At 38.5% G+C, this 21312-nt stretch overlaps 1 protein-coding gene and 1 long non-coding RNA gene across 3 annotated transcripts in view; one reads left to right on the top strand and one right to left on the bottom strand.

The window, feature by feature from the left end:
- Positions 1–13033, top strand: part of PDE3B (phosphodiesterase 3B) — a 173505-nt gene extending 160472 nt beyond the window's left edge. The window contains exons 13-16 of the mRNA XM_055548538.1: positions 2365–2568; positions 4808–4969; positions 8215–8470; positions 9672–13033. Of these exons, the coding sequence (XP_055404513.1) occupies positions 2365–2568; positions 4808–4969; positions 8215–8470; positions 9672–9886 (837 nt within the window). The 3' untranslated portion in view covers positions 9887–13033. The remainder of the gene's footprint in view (positions 1–2364; positions 2569–4807; positions 4970–8214; positions 8471–9671) is intronic.
- Positions 4880–20913, bottom strand: LOC129628914 (uncharacterized). 2 transcript variants are annotated; one of them, XR_008702983.1, is made up of 4 exons: positions 20284–20913; positions 9822–9877; positions 6926–7052; positions 4880–5148 (listed from the first exon to the last, which is right to left on the bottom strand). It is a non-coding gene; the product is annotated as an uncharacterized LOC129628914 (long non-coding RNA). The 2 variants fall into 2 exon arrangements; XR_008702982.1 differs by lacking the exon at positions 4880–5148 and having other exon boundaries at positions 6207–7052; positions 20284–20814.
- Positions 20914–21312: the final 399 nt, after the last annotated feature.

Raw genomic sequence — 21312 nt, 5'->3', positions numbered from 1 at the left:
CTTTGGTAATGTCAAAGGGCAATTTGGATGCTGCAGGAATTCTGAACTACTGGTTTTTGTTTTCTTGTTTTTTTAACTGATCTCATTAACTGCGAGTTTAAGTCCAGTAGCTTTATAGGACACTCATTATGCACTGTGGTTTATTGACCTGGGAGTTGGATTACTTCTTCATGAACAAAGTTGTTCTGATCATTTATCAGTCTTTATTGGATTTAAACATGAGTTAGTTAAATCACTTTTATATGTAAGTTGACTTCTTAGCAAGTCTTTGACGTTGAACATGTTCAGTGTTTTAATTTGACATGTATATTGTAATATGATTACCACCAGAGCAATAGCTAACACCTCCATCACATCACATAATTAACTTCTTGGTGTGTGTGGTAAGAATATTTAAAATCTAGTCGTTAGCAACTTTTTAGTTCATAATATAGGATTGTATAATCACAATGCTGTACATTAGATCTCCAGAACTTATTCAACTTTAAAATATATTTATTTATTTACTTGGCTGTGCTAATGCTTAGTTGCTGCCCACAGGATCTTTTTTTTTAATTCCATAATACATAAATTTTATTGAAGTATAGTTGACTTACAATGTTTCAGCAAGGTGATTCAGTTATACATGAACCACATATATTATTTTTCAGATCGTTTTCCATTATAGGGTTCTTACAAGATTTTGACTGTAGTTCCCTGTGCTGTACAGTAAATGCACACAGGATCTTTGATCTTCATTGCAGCATACAGGATCTTTAGTTGTGGCATGGGGATCTCATTCTGTGCTCCCTGCATTGGGAGCATGGAGTCTTAGCCACTGGACCATCAAGGAAGTCCCATTCATCTTCTGAATGCATGTTGGTACCCTTAGACCACTGTCTCCCAATTTCCCCATCTTCTTGTAACCACCTAGTTCTACTGTAAATAGAGTTCAGTTTTAGATTAAACATAAGTGATATCAGCATTTGTCTTTTTCTGTCTAACTTATCTTACTTTAGCAATATTGTTGTCAAGGTCCATCCAGGCTAGGATGCCCTTCTTTCTCATGGCTAACAAATACTCTACTCTATGTATATATATTGCATCTTCTTTATCTATTCACCCATTGATGGACATATATTTTTTTCAACCTTTTTGTGACCCAAAGTTTAAATCATCACTGCTAACATTAAAATCAAATGATGTTTTAAAAAAAATCAAATGGTAAATACCTATGGTTTATATCTAGACTATAGTTAATTTTTACAGATCTGTAAAATGACCTAATTAGGCTCAGAATATGCACTGTAGCTGAGATTATACAATATTTTTATCTGTCTTTTTCCATTAGAAAGTGCTATGAAAATAGAGACAGTGTTTTTACTTTTTCTTCTCAGCCTTTAGCACTAGCTATAAGAGTTCTTTTAATAATTACTATGCTTGGGGGACTTCCCTGGCACTCCAGGGGTTAAGACTTCCCTTTCCAATGCAGAGGTGTGGGGGTTCGATCCCAGGTCAGACCTAAGATCCCACATGCCTTGTGGCCAAAAAGGAAAAAGAAAACAATACATAAAACAGAAGCAAATTGGAACAAATTTGATAAAGACTTTAAAAATGGCCCACAAACATCTTAATTACTATGCATATTTAATAATTTTAAAAAACTTAAACTTGTTAGAGATGGAAGAAGCTTTAAAAATTCTGTAATCCAGTGATTTTTAGAATCTATATTCCCAAATCCTAGACTACTGAGGAGGTACCTCCGGGTCTTCCACTGAAGTGAAATGGGAAATACAGTGCCTAGATCTGCACCACTTGGACAGAGGATTTGTGCTTTTACCTGTTTGATACTTCTCTGACTCCCAGGTCCTGTGTCAGCTGGGAGTATAGCATGTGCCTTTCTCATACTTAATGGTCTCCAGCTCACCGTGCACAGAATATTCTGGGTTCCTCTCCTTCAGTCACCACCACCATTCATTCCATGCTAACTAAAGAATAGTAATATATCCCGAAACCTGCTCTTTCTGTCCCTGATGACTGTATTTACAGAAGCTTTATCTGAGAAGTTTCACTGCTTTAAGGAAGCAGACCTCAAATATCAACTTTATATCTCTTGGTAGGCAGCATGGTGTCTGCAAGGAAGATGAACCTTGGAGACAAATTACCCTTTCATTTACTAGCTATGAATGCTGGAAAAGTGTACCTTATCCTCTTTGCACTTCAGTCTAATCCTTTATCAAATTATCAACCCTTCTACACAAGTATTAAAATGCCTGGCATGTAATAGATACTCATTGTATTCTTCCAACATGATCCTAACTCTGTTTATTACTAAAGTTCAATATCTTTTGAGATGCCTGCCTCATTTTTCTTGTTCCTTTTTAGGCAGTCTTATACAACGACAGATCTGTTTTGGAAAATCATCATGCTGCATCAGCCTGGACTCTATATCTTTCTCGTCCAGAATACAACTTCCTTCTTAATCTTGACAACGTGGAATTCAAGCGCTTTCGTTTTTTAGTCATAGAAGCAATCCTTGCCACAGATCTTAAAAAGCATTTTGATTTCCTTGCTGAATTCAATGCCAAGGTTTGTTATGCAAATTAATTCCTGGTTTCAAAGCAGAAATTATTGTCGATGTTACTGACAAAAGGTATTTTTTTAACGTTAAGTCAGAATATCACTCATGAAGTCATGATAAATCTGGTAAGACAATATATATGCCAATATTAAAAAAATTATAACATGTCCAAAAATAACGATTGCTTGTGACATTTCCAATTATGTCAGTTGAAGCTTTCAGGGACAGATTTGAGAAAGTTATGCACAGTGCCAAGTAAGGCATTTTATGAAATTAAATATGTGTTTCTAAGAAGCCAGTTATTCCTACTTTGCTGCACCTGTCTCCCTTCTCTATGTTGTGAAGTGTTTAACTGGCTGGTGTGGGAATGGAGAAGTACTTGAGAATGAAGCACTCATTGAATTGCTGTCTATTAGGACTGCCCACTGCGTGCAGTCATCCTAGTTAAGAATAAGGCATAAACAGGCTGAAGTCGTTGTCCTCACAGAGCTCACATTCACCGTGGAATTGATCACTGCCATTGTGTGATGGTGGTACTAATGGGAGCGTGTTGTATCCCTCAGAGGTTGGGGTGAAAAACCGTTGAGAACCACTGCTTTAGATTCCTGAGGGAAAGAGGCCCCATATTTTGCAGGCAGGAAACCATTGTTTTCTTGATAACATCCTTGCCCTAAAGGAAGGTGTTACCTTCAGGGTAGAGGGGCTAGGTGTCAAAGGAGTACACACTTAACCTCCTGGAAGGAGGCCTGTATATGTCACTGTTGTGATATTGATAAATGAAAAAAAAATTTTTGAAAATTTTAATGAAATATTTATGAAAAAAATCAGTACGATATCAGTTTGCCTTTAAACTTACTTCATAGCTGTATAGCTCTATTAATTTAATTTTTATTTTTACTCAAAATTCATTTAAACACTTAAGTCATAGTAAGTAAACAGAAGTTCTTTTTACAAGTGAAAGATTAGCCCAAAACTTTGGAATCTGTGTTCCTCAGAGATATCTATTTGTAGTCTCTCAAGAAAATGTCACATGAGTGACACATGGGGAACAGCTTGCAGATCTTAGTTCCCTGAGCAGGGATTGAACCCAGGCCTTGGCAGTGAAAGCAGAGTCCTAACCACTGGACTACCAGGGAATTCCCTAGACTACATACTTTCAATCTTAAGAGCTCACCTTTCTTTTAACTGTTTTCTGTGGTGGTGGTCTACATAGAGTTCCTTTAACAAAAGGGGTGGATGCCAGGGAATTCCCAGGAGGTCCAGGTTCAATCTGCTAGGGAACTAAGATCCCTCAAGTCATGCAGCACAGCCAAAAAAAAAGGGAGGGAGGATGGTGGATGCCACTAAAAATCTAATATTACAGTATAGTTCCAAAGTCACTAATCTGGCCCTTTCACTTTATTTCTTACAAGAGAAATTTGAGTTCTTGAAAGGCATGGTAATTTGCCTGATAACTACCATTTATTTAAATAACAATGTTAGCGTTTACTATGAACTGTGCATTTTTCATTCGTTAATCCTCAGGCAATATGACTAGATTGATATTATTTTTCCTATTTTATAGATGAAGAAAGATAGACTCAAAGAGCTCAAGTAATTTTTCCAGCATTACTCAATGATTGGTAAATCATACTAAGGCAGGATTTAGAACCATAGAGATCAGCTTATAAGACTTGTATTCTTTCAGCTATATCACGGTGCCTTTTGTAGTTAGATCCTTAAGCATGCCATTCTGAGACAAATAGTTACAATTCTTATATGATTTACTTTTACATATACATATATGTTTTATGTCATATATACTAATATGTACAATATACAATATACACAAATTATAATTTTCTGCAGTAATCACAAATATTGAAACTCATGGTTTGTTCTGCTTGTATAATACAGTGCTCTACTTCCACTGAAACAAAGCTGTAAATGACACTTCAAAGAGAAATTTAACCCATAGAGGTACATGTCATGGCACAAACAAACTTAAAAGAAACATTTATTAAAATTCCTTCCTGTCCAGAGGACAGGAAACAGTTTTAAGATAATCCAGTAAAAAGCAAAAGTTGGGGAATTCCCTGGCAGTCCAGTCGTTAGGACTCCATGCTTTCACTGCCATGGGCGAGGATTCAAACCCTAATCAGGGAACTAAGATACCACAAGCCAAACAGCACAGCCAAAAATAAACAAAACAAAAAACAGACTCTTGTGCCCTCAGTACCTACAATAATTCTGTTTTTCCAATGATAGGCCAATGATGTAAATAGTAACGGTATAGAATGGAGTAATGAAAATGATCGCCTCCTAGTGTGCCAGGTGTGCATCAAACTGGCAGATATTAATGGCCCAACCAAAGTTCGAGACTTGCATTTGAAATGGACAGAAGGCATTGTCAATGAATTTTATGAGCAGGTAAGTTGAAACATGGGATTGGTGGGACTTTTAACAGCTGTCATCTGAAGACACTGCCTTTTGGATTTGGACAGCTACATTAAATACTTGAAATGAGTTGCTTTAACCAAAAATGGTTAGAAATTGTTGCATTTGCTCTGGTTTTAATATTCTCAGCTCCTTTGCCTTTGTTGCTAAAACTGAAAGACAGAAATTAAAAAAAAAAAGTAATAAGCTTATTGTCAATCTGGAGTAGGCTGAATGTACTCCAGTCTAGAGCTAAGGGAAGACTACATTATGATTCCAAGATCCCTTTCAACCTTGAAAACCTATATAACCTAAGCATAATTTATTTCCAAAAGAAGTTGTTTAGTTGATTCAGCATATATTTAGACTGTATTTTTAAAGTATCAAGCCATTTTCAACTCTGCTATAGAAAGACTGCCTTAGAAACATCAACTGGGTTGATGGGTTATGTAGGATCAAAGTCCTGGCAGAGGGTAAGAAATCAGAGCTAGAAATGGGGACAAAGTAGATACTCAGTGGCTTTCAAGGTTCTAAGATATAAACATGCTCTTTTCTCATGTGTTTTTAAATGTTGTCTTTAAATTAATCCTACTATTTTGCAGTCTTTACCTATTTTTTTGTACAATTTTGAGGCTCCCTACACTGTAGAAAAATAATGATTTCCCCACAAGTCTAATGTTACATTATCTCAAATACAAAATAACAAATACATACTCTTAACTGGAATTGTATTCCTTGGGAATCCTTACTAGACCCACTGATCAAGAAAGATCAAGATGTTTACCAAGTAAAACTTCTGGGTCAGGGCTTTCTCACCATGAGTTGCTACTCCAGTAGGAGTGACGCACTGCATACTTATAAACCACGCACACTTATCTGTTACACCTTGTCACACCCAGACTGTACTGAGTGACCAGCAAGTGTACCATGTCTTTCACCTACCTTAGCTAAACATCCCAATAAAATAGTGTATACTGTGCTGTTTACAAGTTAACAAAATACCATACTGTGTAATTATGAAAACAGATTAGTAAAATCTTAGTAATAATCTTAGAATAATTTTCGCTGATACATTTGAACTAAATTATGTATAATTTTAAGAAATAAAGTTATAAATATTTAATTTGTAGATTGCAGTATGTATAGTGGTTTGCATATTGCTATCCTCATTCTCAGAGATAATTGAAGACTGCCTCAGGCTTCAGTTCATATTCACAAAAGAATTCTATGCTAGGGAAAATTCTGTCTTTATTATTATCTGTACAAACATTAGTAATAAAGTGGTAGAAAATGCCCGTTTTAGAAAATCCACTAATTCAGTGAAAGAAAATGAGATAATTTCATTTAGATGCATTTTATAATATATCTTTAAAGTATAGAGATTAATTCTTATTAAGCAAACTTGGAAGCCATGCCTGAGGTTGAATCCTGGCTCTTCTTCCTTACCAGCAATGTGACCTTGGGTAAGTTACTTAATCTCTCTGTGCCTCAATTTCCTCATTGAGAAAACAGGAATATTGATGGTACCTACCTCATAAGGTTGCTTTGTGGATTAAGTGAATTAATACATGTCAAGTTCTTAGAACAGTTTTCTGACACATAAGTGCTCAATAAAATATTATAATTCCAGGTCACACAAAAAAACAATATTTCAGACAGTTTCACTTAATCTTTCTAAGTTTCATTATTCCTGTGTCAAAGGAGAAAAATGATATACTTGATAACCCTAACACACAGTGGTCATGAAGGTTAAATGTATATAGGAAGTCAGCCCTCACCAAAACCACCAGATTTCCTTCTGTCTTGTTATGCTATTCAGCTTTCTTTAGATATGGATGCAAATCTCTAACCTTGCTCAACTTTTTATTAACTTCATTATACTGTCTTTATTTATACTTCTATAGCTATTACATCAGGCTTCCCTGATAGCTCTGTTGGTAAAGAATCCACCTGCAATGCAGGAAGATCCTCTGGAGAAGGGATAGGCTCCAGTATTCTTGGGCTTCCCTTGTGGCTCAGCTTGTAAAGAATCCTCCTGCAAGGTGGGAGACCTGGCTTCGATCCTTCGGAAGATCCCCTGGAGAAGGGAAAGGCTACTCACTCCAGTATTCTGGCCTGGAGAATTCCAAGAGGTTGCAAAAAGCCCATTACATGCCATGGGCTTAGAAAAACCAAACTCGTATTTAAAAGTCAAATGTACGAAACTGTAGAATCCTATGAACAAACCCACCTAGATACATTTTTTAAATACTATTACTGTTCATCCTCACAGGAAACAAAGCCATGTAAGTTTTTTAACCTCGGGACAGTTTCTGGTTGTCTCCTCAGGATTGTGTTGGCTCAGCACAGATACACACTGCTTGCCTACAGAACTTGTGCACTGTGAAGAGTATTCACCCTCCACCAGTTCAGACACTCGGCACTAAAATGTTAATATTGTTACCACCGTTTGAGGACTGCTCGGGACCGTGCTCAGTATATACTGCTTGTCATCCTATAGCAACCCTGTAGATGATTATTCACATCTTACACGTGAATTAGGCATAGAGCTGGCCCAGCACCACACAGGCTGTAGGCAGCAAAGAAGGTTCTGAAATCATGTGTCTGATCTCCAGCTGTGCTCTCCAGAACCCTGGGGACCACAGATCGCCAGCCAGGCAGTTGGGGCAAATCCTCACCTCAAACACAATTGCTCTATCTCTTTCTGTTTTACATACCGAGTTTTCTAATTTAGATTCATTAAAGGGTTCTGCTGTTACAAAAAAAAAAGGGAGAAGATGTTGAAAAGCATTAGAAAAGTCAACTCTACATTTGAGGTACAACTGCAACAAAAAATGTTTCTATTATACCATCTCCCCCCTAGGGGAAAGAGGATCTATGTCTGATACTATAGAATTCTGACAGTTGATATAGAATTTATATATTCTAGTAGTATAATTTTGATTTGTTCATAACTATTTGCTTAACTTAGTTGAAAAGATGTATATTTTTCTTGCTGCCTGTATATCAACCATACTGGTTGACTGGGAGTGTGAGAATAAAGTCTTGTTTAGGATTTTTCAAATAGTAGAAAAAGTTTTATAGTTGGAATGACAGAGTAATTTTCATTGATACTTCTTTCTAAAAATTATTTTGAGTTAGACTTTTCTTGATTAAAAAAACCTCAAGGTAATTTTAACAACGAAGCTCAGTGGTTCTCTCAGCAGTTAAAGATGTACTTTCCTTTTTAATATGATCAGGGAGATGAAGAAGCAAATCTTGGTTTGCCCATCAGTCCCTTCATGGATCGTTCTTCTCCTCAACTAGCAAAACTCCAGGAATCTTTTATCACCCACATAGTGGGTCCCCTGTGTAACTCCTATGACGCTGCTGGTCTGCTACCGGGTCAGTGGATAGAATCAGAAGAGGACGATGATACTGAAAGTTGTTATGAGGAAGAAGATGCTGAAGAATTAGATACAGAGGATGAAGAAATAGAGGACAATCTAAATCCTAGTAAGAATATAGGGATACTGTCGTTTCTTTAATGTTGTTAATTGCAAATGTCCATTTAATTTGGATTTGGGTCTTTCCTTTTAAAGATACAGTAGTTATATCTTAAGTACTATCTAAGTGTGCAGACTGAATAATCTCGGTTTGAGTAGCTACTGCTTGGGTACCATGTGAATGCTATCATACAACAAGCATTCTGAGTTAAAGCAGCATCTCTGGAGATGCTGTCCTCCAGCCAGTGCTCTTCAGCAGGCTCTGCCTGTGCATGCATGATGGAGCTGTTGCCAAATCTGAACTTAGGTGAGGTGGCTGGTCTCAAGGACTAGTCCTCCTTTGCCTAACCCCTTCTCACACCATGCACCCCTGTTAACATACCCTTCATATAGACTTGGGAATAGTTCATTCAACCCAGTTGGGAGAAGAGGAAAATATATCCTCTCTTAACTCTGAGGAAAACCAAGCTTTATAGCATTATGGCTTTGAAGTACCAAATTGTAATGCATAGTTTTTCTATATAAAGCAATTTAAACCAACGAGTATAAATGGAAAATAAAAAAGACATTGTCACCTTTGCAACTATAAATTAAACTAGTTATCTGCTCTTTAATGCAGGATTTAAATTATATCTAGCTGTTTTGTTTCCCAAGCATGCTATATAAATCAGAACAGATAACATAGTGTGAAACAAGATAATAAAAGAACTTTTCCCCACCCTACCTTGTATTCAGGAGTAGCATAGTGAAGAGTAATTGTATGGCATTACCATCTGATGTCATCTTGGGAAAGTTGACTTCTAAAAATTATTTATGCTCACCAAAATTTTGATAATTGTGTTTAATTCAACACATTTTTTAAAAAATCCCTTAGAAGGATGGTTTTTAACTTTGCATTATTATCATTTGAAATTTCAATACTATCCTCCTTTCTCCCCACAACTCCCACCCCCCACCATCTTCCCTAATACCTTAACTTATTTTTATCCATAATACTTAACACTATCTAACACACAAGTGTCTTGCTTCTTTGCTTATCTAGGTCTTCCCACTAGAAAGAGAGCCCCATGGTGCAGAGGTTATTTTACTCTTACTATAACTTTAAACCCAGTGCTTAAATAAATGCCTGGGATGTAACAGGCACTCAGATATTTATTGAATGATTGAATCATATTGCTATGATTAGAATACACATGTGTTAAATTTCACAGAACCACAAAGACGGAAAGGCAGACGGCAAATATTTTGTCAGCTAATGCACCATCTCACCGAAAACCACAAGATATGGAAGGAAATCATAGAGGAAGAAGAGAAAGGTAAAGCTGATGGGAATAAACTGCAGGTGGAGAATTCTTCCTTACCTCAAGGAGATGAGATTCAGGTCATTGAAGAAGCAGATGAAGAGGAAGAGAGACAGCTGGAATAAAAGAAAAGGCATGTTGAAGAAGTGCTTTGGGCCATGCCTTATGTCGATGTCATTGCCCAGTGCTCACCACCCTGACTTGGAACTGACCGCTCCTAGGTCCATAGGCCCTAACACTGTGAGAGGATCCCTGCTGTGCCAGCGTTTCCCACTCCCATGCACTTTTTCACCACACGGACGAAAAGTATCCTTAAGAGCTTGGTTTCAATTGACTTGTGTTGCCAAGCCCATACTCAGTGCTTTTACTGGTGTATAAATACTTTGTCATAATACTGCTTTGCTGAGTAGAAGGCTTTTATTGTTCATGAGGCAGGAGCTGCACCTAAAAACTCAAGTAATTCACTGTAGTTTCCTAAGTGGTGAACTTTCTGCTTTCTTAAAGACGTGATTTAAAAAAAAGAAAACAACAACAAGGGAATTCCACTCGGCGCCTTCACTGCTATGGCCCAGGTTTAATCTCTGCTGGAGTTCAGTCCCTGGCCAGGGAACTAAGATCCTGCAAGCCGCACAGCACAGCCAAAAACAAACAAAAAACCCCCAAACAAAAAGCCCCACAAAACAGGATTCATATTGTATTGCCAAATGTGTCTTTTATGTCTTTGACTGTTTTGGGGGAGGTGGGGAGGAGCAGTCTCTGTCTATCTAAAAAGAGAAATCCAGTGTTGCCTTTCTGAGGGGTCTGTTTAATGCAGTACACTGTTCGGTGTTCTCCAGCTAGGTTTATCCATGAAGGACTGAGTAACCTTTGTTATATTTAACAAAACCCAGGTGCATCAATATTTGATGCTTTTTACTGTTTCGTTTTTTAAATCTACTACTACGTGTATGTTCTTTCTGAGTATTCAGGTTTGCCATGGACATCTGAAGTCTGAATTCCAGTCTTATCAATTTTATATTCCATGGTTGAATTTTAAAGCTGTTTAGGTTTAACAATGAATGAATTTTATTCTTTAGTCAAAACTGTTCTTATTTTTACTCTTGCTCAGGATTAGTATTTGTAAACACTGAGTTTAATATAAACACAAATTTGTCAGAAGAAAAACAAAAACCTGTCCTAATATTGACATTAACCTTGTATGAAACAAGCATTATTCTCTCTTCTTGAATTTGAGACTAATTAAAGCCAAGGAAAAGGAGATGTCTGTCTTTTGCCTTACTACAAAAATCAGATGCAATTAATTGTATCAAAGATAAAGAACAAATGAAATAGTGTGTGCTCTAAAGGTCACATGTTGAATAAGTAATTGAATATGTGCCTAATCTTTAGATCCCTATCTTGGGTGTCATGTGTTTAGTTACTATAAAACCCATGTTCATCTTTCTGTTAATCTCCTTCTGCCTTGAGACTACACGACAGAAATGACCTATGACTACTCAGTACATCTGGAGCCCAACTACAAGTCTAGTTTCTGAGATAAAGTAAATGATGGGAGTACTTATTTAATTTTTATATTAAAAGTATTAAATATTTTGGTAATACCATTTACACAAAAGCATATTAAGATAATTAAATGAACCATATTTACAATGTTTATAAACTTGCTAGGGTCCAGATATATACCCTAGTTGTGAAAAATTTTTGAATATATCAAGTACAAGCCAGAATGATAGCAAGATGGTAGGCCAATATTTTCCATTATTCTTAGAGACCATATTATATTTTGAATCCATGTGGCTTTGGAATATAAGTTATGTAACATTTTTTGTTTTCCAAGATAACTTTTTTAAAATTAATTTTTATTAGCGTATGGTCGATTTACAACGGTGTGTTAGTGTCTGCTGTATGGCAGAGTGAGTCAGTTATACAGATACCCACTCGTTTAGGTTCTGTTCCCATATAGGTCATTACAGAGTATTGAACAGAGTTTCCTGTGCCAGGTAATTCCTTTAAAGTATGATGTCAGCAAGCAATTTCTTAACTATCTAGATTATATAGCTTATCTGAAAGATATCAGTTAAAGACCCATGGAAGTGTTGAAAGTTTTGATCCTGTATAATATCAGAATATTTAATGAATCACTAAGCTTTATTTATTTGATACTTTGATGCTGAACTCCTTCCTACTATTTTTGCTACCATTGTCACATCATTGTAAACTGGTCCCTCATTACTGAGGAATAAAATTTTATCTAATTTATTGAGTTTGCCCTTACAGTGTATATATCCTTTGCTTCTGTTTCTCTAGAGTACATTTTCTATCCTGCAGAAATACATTTCTGCTACTGAAAAGTACATATACATATATAAAAATTCATACACATGCATATGTACATAATGAGACAAATTTCCTTACTATTTTACTAAAACATTGTATTGGGTTTTTTAATGTATATTTTTATTTTCTCAAAAGCAGCATGTTTTTATGCTATTAAATGATATTACTGAAAACTCATTAACTAAGTTAACCCTTAAATTATTTAACCTTTACTAAGTAATTGACATATATTAAAATAACCCAAATACTAAAAAGTATTCTTCCTGAAACTTAAATTCATAAATTGTAAGAAATGAATGTGAGTGTATGTTAAGTATAAACAGCACTAGTAGATGGAATCTTACTTGAGAAATTGAAGCCAGTCATATTGCAGGTCCTATTTTGGTTATTCATGAGACCAGTTTTTTAATTAGAATCATTTTCATCATGAATTCGCTGTTTTAAGTCACTGGTCTTATAAATAATCTTGTAGTGCTATAATATCTGTGTGTTTACTGACATTTTTCTCCATAAAAGGCTACTTTTTAAAGTTACTTCATGATTTGAAGACTGTTCTCCTGCTCTTCTCACTCTGATGCTATTAAATTTTTATACTTATTTTTATATGAATCCTAGGGATCGTATTCTGGAACTGCTTCAGTCTGTCTATATTGCATCATCTCATAGGAACAACCTTCACAAAACAGATGAGTAGAGCCAAGCCATTCTTTACTGTAGCTGCCAGGCCAGTCAGCAGCTCTAGAGGGTGTTTGTTGGGATGGGGGAGGCAGTGACTGTTTTGTGGAGCAGGGATGAAAGTGTCCCAGAGATTTTAATGCTGAGAACTGAAGACTTAATGAGTTAGCTCAGAGGTGATGCCTTGTGGACAGAGAATAACAGCATGTGTACAGGCCAGGAGAAGAGAAAGCATACCCACCTTGGAGGAGCCAAGAGATTTAGGGTAGCTGGGACTTAAGAGTGCAAGAAGGAATGGTAGAGAGAAGGTGGTTCATGAAGGGCCTTTTAAAGCACAACAGGACACTTAAAACCCTTTCAATTTTCCCCCATTTCCCTTTGGAATAAAGTTTAATCTGTAAGTGACAATTAGATTCACATTTTGTGAGGATCATTCAACTAACATACCATGTTGAGTGGAAGAGTAAGATTAGATATGGGGAGACCTCAGTGATCTAGATAGACTAGGATGGGTTGTAGGACAACAGTAAAGCAAATGGACTTAAGATTTAAAACCTAGAATCAATTTCCCCCAATTAATTGGATGTGACGGTAAGAAAGATGATGGGAGTGACTTTCAGGTTTCTGATCTGGACAACTGTCAGTGTCATTCAGAGGTGGGGTATGCCAGAGGAGGAGGTTTTGGATGTGATACTGAGGTGTGTACGTGTTCTGTTGGTTCTCTCTCTCTCTGGAGAACTTTGACAAAATAGCCAAACACAAGGAAACAGATGTAAGAAAGAATAGCAGAAATAGCAGATATAGACGTCCCAATATCTTCAGACTATACATCGCATTATCAAAAACAATACAAAATAATGATGTATGAAATGTTTAAGAAAATATGGAATGACAAAGGTGAACAAGCAGTATGAAATTTTAAAAGTATCCAAACTTCTCAGTACCAACAATGGAAACCAGAAAAGACTACCTTATCTTCTCATACTCACGATGTGTTAGGCGTTATTCTTAGTGATAACTTCGATATGTGATAAAAATGTAAGAAATGTAGGTATATTATTGTGGCAACCCTCATAATGTAGGTATATTTTTGTCACAACCTTTATAGGTATTATCATCTGTTTTGTAGGGAGGAAATTCACCAGGTACATAAAACAAATGAACTTATCTATTAGTCTCAAAGATGCATAAATCAAAAGTTGGTAGAACTTTTTTGGTAGAGAAAATTGACAAATCTACAACTCAAGCAGGAGACCTAACATTCAGTAAGTTAAATAGACCAGAGATTAGTAAAAATATAAATAGCACAATGAACAGTCTTGATTTGTTGGACATACACTGAACCTCAAATCCAATATCTTATAAAAGTTGACCACAGGAACTGTATTCAATATCCTTAATAATATCCTAATGGAAAAGAAAAAAAAAAAAGTTGACCACATGCTTGTCTATAAAACAAGTTTCAATAAATTTCAAAGATGTATCAAACCATGTTCCATGATCACAAAACAATTAATTAGAAATAAATAGCAAAGAACTCTGAAAACTATGAATGCTGGATAGATGTAAGAAATTGCTCCTAAATAACTTCAGAGTCAAAAATGGTAACAGGAGGGCACTAGTGGGAAACAGCTGCCTGCCAATGCAAGAGATGTGGAGTTCGATCCCTGGGTCTGGAAGATCCCCTGGAGAAGGAAATAGCCCATTCCAGTACTCTTGTCTGGAAAATTCCATGGGCAGAGGAGCCTGGTGGGCCACAGTGCTTGGGGTCATGAAGAGTCAGACATGGCTGAGCACATGCATGCACCCATTTCCCAGGTGAGGAAAATAAGACTTGACAGAGACCACATGACATGAAAGAAAGGACAAATGGGAAAACTGGCAAGGAGCTAATGTAGGTAGATGACCTTTCCCTCTTGGCCTGTTGCTACACCTGAGAACCTTGCTCTGGAGAGGTCCTTTGAGTTCTCTACTATGAAATGTTCTCATTTCCTTTCATAGCCTTTCACAGGCTCTTCACCTGGGAAGCTCTAAACCTGATGCCCAGGCTACAAACCAGACCGGTTTAATCAGAATGTGGAGGAAAGGGTGGAACTTGGGTATCAGCATTTTGCAAAAGTCCCACGAGATTGCAGTGAGCATCCAAGGTTGAGAACCAATAGACTAGAAGTGCATGAGGGGTGGGCATGAAGGAGGAACACCCAGATCTGCCTTACCCTGCCTGTCACCCCCACCATCATCCTCTATCACCTGCTCCTCAGGTACCTCCTCCCTGTCCTAGGGCTGCTGCTGAAGCTCGGGTCAGGACACACCCCTTAACTGCTTTCCCCTACATTTGCTGTCCCCTTCCTGTTGATGGCCCAAAGGGACTCTGCAGGTTAAACGTTCACAGCCAGGAATTCCTGAGCGCTCCTGTGGTTAGGACTCTGTGCTACCACAGTGGGGGTATGGGCTGGATTCTTGGTTGGGAATCCTGTAAGCTTGGAGGGGTGTGTGTGTGTGGAGGGGGGAGGGGATTCACAGCCATCTCTAGCTGCGCTGGGATTAGTCTGTCAGACAATGGCAGAAACTGCTCTTGCTCCTGATTCTAATGGAATAATTTACAATAAATGGTCTTCTAAGAAGCCCAGTCTCCTTAGACAAATGGAGGTAAGCAAGGGCTGCCTCTAATGGGATGAAGGACCAGAAATGAGCTGTCCAAATGGAGAGGTGTCAAAGCAGCTGCTGTATTAAGTGAAAGACACTGAAGGCTTCAAATCCTTCTTGTTAACTAGACACTCCTGGTGAGGAGGTGCAGCAAAGAGACCTGCAGAACCCAGGCTTCAGGCTCCAGGGTAGGATTTCCAATTAGAAAAGGCCCCAGGGGAGATGTTGGGGGCAGAGGTCACCAGTTCCCCATTTACTTCCTATACCCTTCCTTTGCCCCTTCTTCCCACCCTCACCCCTGCTCTGCCCTAGTGTGTGAAAAGATTTCTTGGAGTCATATTCTTACTTAGTTTAAGAGGGAATTTCTGTTCCAAACCCCTCCTCTGGGCTCCGGTGTCCTCTACTTGAGTGTAAGAGCAGCTGAGATTACAATGCCTGATACCTCCTGGCATTGTTCCGTTCTGGGAACCAGGACTCTCAGGAATCACTTATCAGAAAACATTTTTCATGTCCATAATCTTTCCCATTAAGAGGGATGCTGCTTATCCATTATTAATTCACTCATTCAACAAATATTTTCAACACCAACAAGGTGAATCTCCTGTTTCTTCTACAAGTACTGGACAGCCCAGGAGCAGAGAGAAGTATGTGCACATGGCAGGACACTCACTGGAGCTGCAGCTCAAATGCTACACAGAGATGTCACTGACAAAAATCCCTTGTCGATATGCTCAAGTTCATGCTCATTTGATCAGGGTCAACCACATGGATTTAGAAAAGGCAGAGGAACCAGAGATCAAATTGCCAACATCCGTTGGATCATCAAAAAAGCAAGAGTTCCAGAAAAACATCTGCTTTATTGACTATACCAAAGCCTTTGACTGTGTAGACCACAACAAACTCTGGGAAATTCTTAAAGAGATGGGAATAGCAGATCACCTGACTTGCCTCTTGAGAAATCTGCATGCAGGTCAGGAAGCAGCAGTTAGAACTGGACATGAAACAACAGACTGGTTCCAAGTAGGGAAAGGAGTTAAGTCAAGGCTGTATATTGTCACCCTGCTTATTTAACTTATATGCAGAGTACATCGTGAGAAACTCTGGGCTGGAAGAAGCACAAGCTGGGATCAAGATTGCTAGGAGAAATATCAATAACCTCAGACATGCAGATGACACCACCCTTATGGCAGAAAGTGAAGAAGAACTAAAGAGCCTCTTGATGAAAGGGAAAGGACAGTGAAAAAGTTGGCTTAAAGCTCAACATTCAGAAAATGAAGATCATGGCATCTGGTCCCACCACTTCATGGAAAATAAATGGGAAAAGAGTGGAAACAGTGTCAGACTTTTTTAGGCTCCAAAATCACTGCAGATGGTGACTACAGCCATGAAATCAAAAGGCGCTTGCTCCTTGGAAGAAAACCTATGACCAACTTAGCATATTAAAAAACACAGATATTACTTTGCCAACAAAGGTCTGTCTAAACCAAGCTATGGTTTTTCCAGTAGTCATGCATGGATATGAGAGTTGGACTATATAGAAAGCTGAGTGCCGAAGAATTGATGCTTTTGAACTGTGGTGTTGGAGACGACTCTTGAGAGTCCCTTGGACTGCAAGGAGATCAAACCAGTTAATCCTAAAGGAAATCAGTCCAGATTCTTGATTGGAAGGACTGATGCTGAAGCTGAAACTCCAATACTTTGGCCACCTGATGGGAAGGACTGACTCATTTGAAAAGACCCTGAGGGTGAGAAAGATTGAAGGCGGGAGGGGAAGGGGACAACAGAGGATGAGATGGTTGGATGGCACCACCGACTCAATGGACATGGGTTTGGGTGAACTCCGGGAGTTGGTGATGGACAGGGAGGCCTGACGTGCTGCAGTCCATAGGGTCGCAAAGATTCAGACACGACTGAGCGACTGAACTGAACTGACTGAATCATATTATTTGCAGTATGTAAGGAGACTTCTGGGAGGAAAAAGTTAGACTGTGGTCATTCCCCTGGTTGATGTGACAATTATCTTGCACTTATACAAATATGTAATCGTTATGTTGCACACATGAAACAAATATGCTAACTATGGCTATAAAAAAAAAAAAAAGACCTAGTAAGTGGTGAGGGGAAACCAGTATTGTAGACACAGACACTTTCTGCTTATGTGTGCCAGACTAATTTCTAGACCCCATCTGCTGGCAGACATTGGACACTTACACTGTATACATCGATTACACTGAACTGCTTACACTGAATACATCGATTTCAGAAATGGACAGGACAGAGTTTGCCTGTGAAGGTCCACCTGTTATAGCTGAACTTGGCAGGAAAAGGTAGACGGTAATACCTGCAATGCCTTAACCTTCTGAAGACAACACTGAGACAATTTAGGGACTGAATGAGAGAAAATAGAAAGGTCTGAGTGCCTACCTTTCCTTTCTGGAAAACATTGTCTCCAGTGGTTTAGACCACCTTTTTGGAACCATATGACCTCTGGCCACAGTTGACTGATCCAAGAATTTACACCAAACCCAAATTCTAACCCATAGATTAAGCTTAGTCCATCACATTCCTCCTTAAGAATTTGGACTAGTAAGGAACTATCAGATAAGAGATGCTGGACTAAAAGGTCATTGCAATGGGTCTAATTCATATGTTGAAACCTAAACCCCAGTGAGATGATGTTTGGAAGTGGGCCACTGGGAGGCAGTTAGGCCAAGAGGGCTATTATGCACAGAAGGATTAACATCAGAAAATTTGGGAAATTCCCTGGCAGTCCAGTGGTTATGAGTGCCATGGGCTCAGGGTTCAATCTCTACTCAGGGAACTAAGATCCCACAAGCTGCTTGGTGCACCCCCTCAAAAAATTTTTTTATTAATGTAATTAAGCACTTTAACCAATTAAAGGAGAAGAAAGAATTACTACCTCGATAAATGCAAAAAATAATAAAAGTCAATCATTTAAGACAAAGAAGAGGAATGAAAAAAGAATGGATGAAGGGAAGAGAGGGGAAAAAATATCAACCTAAAACGTAAGTTTGGGGGGTATGCATAAAAGAAATGACAGTGTCCCATATTTAACAATGAAATGTCAGTCATTCCCTCAAACAGACAAGAATGCTCACCATACTTTTCATCAGCACTCTACTGGAGGTTCTAACCAAAACAGTAAGAAATAAAATCCATAAAAATTGGAAAGGACAAAACATACCAGTCATTATTTACAGACGATATTACTGTCTAATAGGAAATCCCAAAGAATTGAGATGAAGAATTAAATTATTCAAAATAGAAAGTTTGGCACTATTGTCATATACTATCAATATACAAATTTCTACTGCATTTTCCCCCATCAGTTCAGGTGGTACAGAATCTGCCTGCAATGCAGGAGACCAAGGTTCATCTCTGGGTCGGGAAGATTCCCTGGAGAAGGAAATGGCAACCCACTCCAGTATTCTTGCCTGGAGATTCCCAGGGACAGAGGAGCCTGGTGGGCTACAGTCCGTGGGGTTGCCAAGAGTCGGCCACAACTGAGTGACTAACTGTCACTGCATTTTCAGAGAACAGCATCAAATTCTGCTGTCACTAGTTTCAGCTTGGAAATGATCCCCAAGTTCAGGGTCCCAGACACACTTTAATTCTCTTGAGGCTTCACACATAGTCAAAAGTCCCAGCTGGCAGGGGGCGGGGGAGGGGGAGGGGGGGGTCCCTTGCTTTTTCAAAGGAAAGCTTTTAAAGAGGATATTCACAGTTAAATGTCATCAGGAAGACAGACAGTGTAAGTGGAGATCTGGTTGCTAACGCTTTGTCTCGATCTGTTTTCCCTTAATAGGTGTTTCAGTATCATCAGCCTGAATGAAGACAAAGAAGATCCAAAAAGATATAAAATATCCACCATTAAGAAGACTTAGTATGATTCACTGCATTTAAGTTCAAATAACTGCTTTCAGAAAAGGATAAATGGAGAAGGGCTGATTTAATAAGCCCTCTCATGATAACAGCCCTGGAAGCTGTTGTCAATTACCTATGTTCCTCTGGTTAAGGAAAAAAATAAAAAAGCAAAAAGTGTCTTAACTTGCATTCCTCAAAATATACTGTCTGCATCCACCCCATTCTGAAAGAGCCAGATAAAATAAATGGAACATTGGTAAATTAAAAGTCCAGAGAAGAGTGATAAGAGCCAAATCAGATAAAGAACCTATGATATTCTAGCTGGGAGAAGCAAAGATTCACAGGAGAACCAAAATGGAAGCTTTCTTTAAATGTTTAAAGGTTGGGTACGGGGGACATGAGATCAGACAGAATGTTCAAATAATGACATAAACCTCGATGGTGTGGACTTTGTGTAGTACATGTGTATATATCATGTAAAAAAACACAGTTCAGCTCTAATTGTTTTTTGCTATTCAAAATGCCAGCCCAGCATTGATGGAAATGTCACTTCTTTTTTTAAAGAAAAGCTGAAAATATGGATATCACAAGAAATCTAGATTTTTAAAAAACATACTACAAGAAATCTAGATTTTTAATGTCAAACTTAAGTTTTATTTAAATCAAACCTAAAAAAAAAATTCTGGAACAAACTTCTATGTAGGAGTGTGGTTTCCCCCACATCACCAAAGAGCAATTCTCGAGAGCACCTGAGTGTCCTACAATTCAACTCAGACACTGTTTACCCAGAGATAGCATCAAATCCCACAAGCTGAGGGCTCAGTCCCACAAAACAGCTCTCCCCCTCAGATGCCAGTCTCAAGTCCATGTTGTTACCTGTACTTCTCACCAACCAGCTATAAACCAGACTCCCACAACCCTCTCCTTGGATTCAATTTGCTAGACCAGCTCACAGAACTTAGAAAACCAATTTACTCACCAGACGGAGTGGCTTTTTACCGAAGATATTAAAACATAGGAGCCAACAGCCAGATGAAGAGATTCGTAGGGCAACAAAGGAAATTCAGTCCTCTTGGAGTTTGGAGCCTGGTACAGCAGCCCGTTAGAGACATTCTGCTTTACCAACCAGGAAGTCTTCGAAACCCTGCCTTCTGGGTTTTTAATGGAGGCTTCACTACACAGGTGTGGTTGATCAAATCTGTAGGCACTGGTGATTAACTCAATCTCCAGAATCTGTCTCCTTCTAGGTAACCAGGGGGCGGGGCTGAAGTTTCAGCCCTCTAATCAACTTGGTTCCCTGATAACCAGTCCCAGTCCTTAGGTGCTTTCCAAAATCACCTCATTAACATAAACCCAATTGTTGTGGAAAAACGCTTGTTATGAATAACAAGACACCCATTTTGCCTTTATGCCGTTGAAGAGTTTTTTTAGGAATTGAGGACAACAGACAAAATACTGTAACAAAACTTGCTCCCACTGATCTTACTGTTTAGGAAACCTCCGAGGTTTTGGGAACTGTGAGCCAGGGAACTGGATGAAAACCAAATACTATATTTATTGTGAGTTTTTGAATCAGGAATTTAGAAATGGCTCAGGATCTCTCTCATGGGTTCGAAATTAGATGATAGCTAGGTCTGCAGGCATCTTAAGGTTTAAGGAGAATTTATTTCCTTAAAGTTGGCTCATTTGCGTGGTTGGCAGGTTGGCAAGTTGATCTGGGCAATTGGTCAGTTCAGTTCAGTCACTCAGTTGCGTCCCACTCTTTTCGACCCCATGGACTGCAGCATGCCAGGCTTCCCTGTCCATCACCAATTCCTGGAGCTTGCTTAAACTCATGTCCATTGAGTCAGTGATGCCATCCAGCCATCTCATTCTCTGTCATCCCCTTCTCCTCCTGCCTTCAATCTTTGCCAGCATCAGGGTCTTTTCCAAGGAGTCAGTTCTTCACATCAGGTGGCCAAAGTATTGGAGTTTCAGCTTCAGCATCAGTCCTTCCAAAGAATATTCA

The sequence above is a fragment of the Bubalus kerabau genome, chromosome 15 (genome assembly GCF_029407905.1).
Source record: "Bubalus kerabau isolate K-KA32 ecotype Philippines breed swamp buffalo chromosome 15, PCC_UOA_SB_1v2, whole genome shotgun sequence".
Lineage (NCBI taxonomy): Eukaryota > Metazoa > Chordata > Mammalia > Artiodactyla > Bovidae > Bubalus > Bubalus kerabau.
Note: the sequence above shows the minus strand (reverse complement) of the source record. Positions and strands in the feature narration are given on the sequence as shown.